Here is a 6000-nt window from a genome sequence, read left to right on the forward strand (position 1 = left end):
GAAGAGAGGGAGGAAGAAGAAGAAGAGAAGGAGGAGGAGGAAGAGAGGGAGGAGGAAGAGGAAGAAAAGGAGGAGGAAGAGGAGGAGGAAGAGGAAGAAGAAGAGGAGAAAGAAGAGGAAGAGAGGAGATTTCATCTGCCCCGAAGGCACAGAAACCATGCCAACCTCAGATACTTGCTTCCCTTCACAATGAGTGGCAGAGGCAGGCTCTCTTTACAATGACTCTTGCAACATTTATGCCAGAGGACTCTGGGAGTCTGCTGAAACAGGACAGGAACTCCTCAAGCACTTGCATCTCAGCTTGCAGGCACAGGTTTCCTGGTACACTAGGTCCGGGAGAATAGACCTTTACCTGGATCTGTGCTCAGAGCTACCCAGAGGCTCTGGAGTCCACCATGTATATCTCTCTGCAAGGCTTGTCTTGTCAATTCTATTTATGGGAGTGTGGTCAGTCTGGGCCAAAGCTCATGCCCACCAGCCACACCTCCAGGCAGAACACCAAAGGGCTGCTCAGGAAATCCCCACTAACTGATGGGAATCCAGGGTGCCAGAAGTGATGCACTGAGTCCTGTGCTAAGAGAGACAGGGCCAGCATCCATCTGTCCTGCTTGGCCAACTGTGCTGGGGCCAGCAGTACAGAGCGCACACCATGGTTCCCAGGTGTCTTTGTCATTTCCTCCAGCTTCCCCACTCCTTTGTCAGCCACGCTCTCCCTCCTGAGTCTTCATGGATGCTGTTCTTGCTTGTACTAACACTCATTCCACATCTGACATGGCACCCAGCTATCTTCCATCTCCATTTGCACATTAGGATATAAAGCTCTGGAGATGGAGAGATGGCCCCGTGGTTAAGAGCACTCAGTGTTCCTAACACCTACACAGTGGCTCACAGCTGCACACAATTCTGGCTTCTGGAGCACACACACATACAAACTAAACAGTCCTATGCATAAATAAAAATAAATACATATTTTAAAAAAGATTTAAAAATTCTATCCTGCAACTCCCTCTTGACTCTGCCTTCCACCCCTAATGCTGGCACTACAAACTGAGTCTGACCTTTGTTATTTATCAGCTGGGCAGTGGTAGTAACCTCCTCCTTTGTTACTCTGCCTTCAGGACAATCCCCAATAAATGACGCACCAGGCTACTGAAGTGCTCTGAGATGACCTTAGACTCTGCTCTTTCCCGCCTATTATAAGACTAAGTCAAAGTTGCCTAACCTGAAAGCCCTTCCCATGGCTGCTTAAGCTGAAGCCACACCAACAGCATCACAACCCTCTGTTGTGTACGAAAAGCCCCAGGGGCTTGGGAAGTGGGCTGATTGAGAAGAGACCAGCAGGCCTTGAGGTTCATAGCTTGCCTCCACTTCCAGTCTTTCTGCTCCCTGAGTGGTCAACATGCAGACAAGAAGTCCCACACTCTCCCATAGCTGCGGGACTTGGTCACAGTGACACACGAGGTAAGAGAAGCGTCACGCTATGCAGATATTGTTTCCATGCCGACTCTGGTCCTGGCCACTCTGCTTCTACACAGCTCAGCAACTAACTAATTCCTGTTGGATTTGACATCAGCTCTGCGCCATCTGCCTGAGAAACATGTTAGCTGTTGCTGCTATTCACCCCAACCTGCAGAAGTCAGTCCCCCAGTTACCTCAGCAACCCAGAAACTTCTCTCTCACTTCCCTTGACACAAGACAGCAATGCTTGTGTGTGTGTGTGTTTAGCACAGAGCATGAATACTGAAACAGGCCATAGCTAATGTATAATTTTCCCTAGAGCACACATATTATTATATATTATTCCCAGGTACACTCCCAGTTAGAGAGATGATGAAAACGTTTGGAAGAGCCACAGAGGAGAATGAGATGATCAAGCAAATCTGAGGCAGGGGGAGAAGAGGCCACTGTACTGAAGACCAAAGGACAGGAGAAAGGAGGGGTGAGTGTAACTGATGGAGTCTGGGGTTCAGAGACAGGACTACAGTGGCAAGTGAAGGCAGAGGGCTGATGGGTAGAGAGAGAGGGAGAGGGTCTGAGAGGAGACCACAATGAAGAGAAAGTTGGTTCATCCCAAGAGATGAGGATAGGCAGAAAAAAAGGTATGATATGTGTGCACTCATGTGCAGTGTGTGTGTGTGTGTGTGTGTGTGTGTTCAGCCTGTAGCATGTGTCTAGTGTGGATATGTGAGGTATTATGGTATATGGTGTGTGTGTGTGTTCTATAGTATTTGTGTGTTCTGTGATATATATATTGTGTTATGTACATGTGTGTAGTGTAGGTGTCTGGGGCATTATGGTAGATGTAAGTGTGTGTGTATGTGTGTGTGTGTGAGTGTTCTATAGTATTTGTGCATTCTGTGATATGCATGATATGTTATGTACATGTGTGTAGTGTGGATGTGTGGGGCATTATGGTAGATGTGTGTGTATGCATGTGTGTTCTACAGTGTTTGTGTGTTCTGTAATATGCATATGATATGTACATATGTGTTTCTATAACACTAGAAGAATGCCTAGTTTTGCATCCTAAACGGTAATATCAATGAGCAGAATCTTTGTATTCATAATCTAGCAAAATAAACATCACTCCATAATATACTCAACATGCTACTGTGATTAAAAACCCATTTGCCAGTTGGTAGAACCTCCCGGCATCTGGCAGCACTCTCTACAGCCAGAGGACTGTATAAATTGAAGAAATAATGACAGAAGCATTTGGGATGGTTCTTCTATCTATTTTTGGAAGCGGAGAATGCCAGTCTCATGTGACGTTACATAACCTGAATTGTATCCAGCCTTTACAATAGCATTTTTTCCTAACAGATGAAAAATGAAAATCATTGTTATTCCTCTTCTGGCTGGACAGTTTCCCCACCCGTTATCCTGCACCTGGAGATGATTCACCCATCTCTTGTCATAGCACGGTGTGTGTGTGTGAGTGGGGGTGGGGGTGGGGACCTACCACAGATGAAGCAGGTTGTCTTGAGGATTTCTTCTTTCTTCTGCTTCTCACTTCTGAGGTCAGCAAACGTGTCAATGATCACTCCAAAGATCAGGTTGAGAACGATGATGATGACGATGAAGAAGAACAGGAGGTCGTAGACTACCCGGGCAGCAAACAAGGGCTCCTGCAACGGAAGCGCAGAACATACATAGAACACACGCTCTTGCAACGGAAGCGCAGAACACGCATAGAACACACGCTCCTCCAGCAGAAATGCAGAGCACACACAGAACACACGCTCCTACAATGGAAGTGCAGAACACGCGTAGAACACACCCCTGCTTCACAGCTGTCCAGTTGGCACGCTGTCTGGCATACAGCAGATAGTCAACAGCTTTCCTCCAGGAGAACACAAATAGTGGCCACAGCAAGGAAAATGGAACGGTTTTCTGTCTTTATTTTTCCCTCCACTATGGGAAAATGTCTTAGGCTTGCTCTCAGGATTCTTCTATTTCTCTTTGTGTTTTACACAATGCCCCCTCCACTCCCCACCTCCGTGCTGTGGTTTAGACGTGGAATGTCTGCACAGGCTCATGTGTTTGAACCCTTAGCCCTCACCTGATGGTGCTGTTTGGGGTGGGTGGAGAAACTGTCAGGAGGTGGCAGCTCATTGGAGGACATGGGTCACGGGGTGGGCCCTGAGGCCTTCTAGAACAGACCTGCTCTCTGATTACTCTCTGCTTCTTAAGGGCATAAGCAACATGGCCACCTGCCTTCCCAGCTTCCCACAACACTGTCTCTAACTGATGTCTTTTTCCCCAGGATGCTAGAATGACCCCAACAAAACTTGACTAAAACAAGCCTTTCTTTCCTTAATTTGCCTGGGTTGGGCATTTTGTCACAGCAGTGAGCAAAATCATCGCACAGGTTTATCCTGGACACCAAGCAAGAGGGAGTCAGACACAACCCACGGCCAGCTGAGAACCTGGTGATCTTTCTGCAGTTCCTTTCTTGTTCTTACAAAGTCAAGTGCATACAGCTCACCTGGACCCTACCTGGACACAGTATTGAAGCACACTAGAGACCACGGGATCCAGTTGTTTAATGCAAGAGAGCCGAGACTATTAGCAAGATAGATGGATGTTATATAACAGGCCAGCTGCAGAAGAAAACTGTGGGTGCTTCTAGCCTGTGCCTCAACGTTCACAGTTCCTGAGAAATGTTTTCGCTTTGCAGTTTCAATGTATGAAATCCTGTTGGAACTCACCCACCCTCTGTACTCATCAATGTGAGTAATGGAGGCTCTGCCTATGCGGAAGCAGAGTAAAGCTTTGCACCTGGGAATTCTGTAGACACAGAGAGCTGTGATTTACATAACAGTCCGCGCCTGCAGAGTTTATGGCCTTGATTTTGTTGCTGTAACAGAACTCAAGGTTCCTACTGGAGCCCAACTGACATCCCTAGGCTTCCAGTTCACCCCTGGTTCTCTGTGATTTCACTGCAATTGGCTGGTCTTGCAGCCACGGCTACACTTTTAAGGCAAATGATACTGCAGTTCTGAAAATCCAGACCAGACTAGTAAGGAAAAAATAAACCAGGCCTGTGCGCTCTGGGCCTGTCATCCCAGCTTTGCAGGGAGGCTGAGGCAGGAGGACAGCAACTTCAAGGACAGCCTGGGCTACAAAGCTAGTTCAGGAACAGCCTGGGCTACAAATGTAGTGAGACTCCCAGTCTCAAAGTTTAAAAGTAAAAAGTGGGCTGGGGATATGTTTCAATATGTATTGAGGTTCAATCCCCAATACAGGAAGAAAGAAAAGAGGGGAGGGAGGGAGAAAGGGGAGGGAAGCAATGGAGGGAGGGCAAGAAGGGAGAGACCGAGGGGAGGTGAGAAGGAAAGAGCCACGTGCTTCTTAAAGCAAACCCCATTTTGCTCACATCTTTCGAGGGTCGTCTCAGCACATCCCCAACTCCGCCGCCATTCCTGAGGCCCTGGTTCAGCACGGTGACAATGCACATGAGCAGGGTATCACATGTCCTTTCTATGCCATCCTCACCTTCCTCGCCGGCTGCAGAAACACAACCATGAAAGAGTTTTGAAAACGCACCATTGTGAACATCGGAGAATCTGCTTCTGATGTGTTACAGCACAGTTTCCTAAGTCACGTGACATCCGTAGCACATGCATGTGGCCACGCATGACTGACATGGGTACCACCATGCATATAATATCTTGAGATTTCATTCTTCTTGGCTTGGTGGAAAATGACAGGGTTAAAACTCATACGCCCAACTGTAGTGGAGGAGACTGTGGTCACCATAGCTCTCTGCCCAGCATGTAAAGTCATGCAGACGGATGAATCCGCAAGTCACTGAGCTCAGCAGCCTCATATACAAAATGAGGAAAATGTTGTGGATTTGAGGGTTAGCCAAGAACCACGTGAGGAATGTTAAAACGCCAGTAGTAGGATCTTATGATGGGGGCCGCCATGGTTCTGTCATTATTTGAAGTGAGTTTCAAGATTTTTTTGTGGGACCACCTGGGGCTAGAGATGAAATCCTGTTTAGGAATTAGAAGAGAGAAAAGATATAATGTATCGGAAAAGTCCTGAGACTTGACCCAATACTAAAAGATTTTGCTAGAAAACAAAACAACAACAACAAAGAAAACCTGTTTGAAACAGGGATTGTTGCTCAGCTGGGCATGAGAGCCCAGCGTCTCTCCTTTAGAACTGAGTAGAAAGACAGAGGCTTATTTTGTTACAATGTTAAAGAGCCTCCCCTCAGGGGTACGCATCTAGGGACCCTAGGCTATGGATCCCGGGGCTACAGTCTGCATGTCAAGGCAAGAATATTATAGAACCTGCTGACACTGGGGAAGGAACTGTTATCTCACTGCATGGCCCATTGCCAACGCCTGTGGAACACATTGTTAGAAGGCTGACATCTCTCTTCTGAACAGATTCTATTTTATATGGAAGAGGGGCCCTGATATTTTTATATGAGTCCAAGTTACATATTTTAAAATATGCTGGAAAACCCCTGGCCAGGAGGGCTGC

The 6000-nt window shown here is 47.1% G+C and overlaps 1 protein-coding gene and 1 long non-coding RNA gene across 6 annotated transcripts in view; one reads left to right on the plus strand and one right to left on the minus strand.

The window, feature by feature from the left end:
- The window catches only part of Itpr2 (inositol 1,4,5-triphosphate receptor 2), a 393960-nt gene that overhangs the window by 45709 nt on the left and 342251 nt on the right, over nucleotides 1–6000 (minus strand). For all 3 annotated transcript variants that reach the window (NM_010586.2, NM_019923.4, XM_017321411.2), the window contains 2 exons: nucleotides 4880–5010; nucleotides 2963–3128 (listed from right to left, as the gene is read on the minus strand). In NM_010586.2, coding sequence (NP_034716.1) covers nucleotides 2963–3128; nucleotides 4880–5010 — 297 coding nt within the window. The remainder of the gene's footprint in view (nucleotides 1–2962; nucleotides 3129–4879; nucleotides 5011–6000) is intronic.
- Gm35768 overlaps nucleotides 1–6000 on the plus strand; it is a 45165-nt gene that overhangs the window by 9906 nt on the left and 29259 nt on the right. The window contains exons 2-4 of one of the 3 annotated variants that reach the window (XR_003956375.1): nucleotides 1119–1461; nucleotides 1808–1939; nucleotides 2824–2968. The exons of 1 other annotated variant lie outside the window; for it this stretch is intronic. This is a non-coding gene — a long non-coding RNA (predicted gene, 35768). Of the gene's footprint in view, nucleotides 1–1118; nucleotides 1462–1807; nucleotides 1940–2823; nucleotides 2969–6000 lie in introns of those variants that run through there. One more of the 3 variants, XR_869618.2, reaches the window with a different exon arrangement.

Source organism: Mus musculus, chromosome 6 (assembly GCF_000001635.26).
Source record: "Mus musculus strain C57BL/6J chromosome 6, GRCm38.p6 C57BL/6J".
Taxonomy (NCBI): Eukaryota; Metazoa; Chordata; class Mammalia; order Rodentia; family Muridae; genus Mus; species Mus musculus.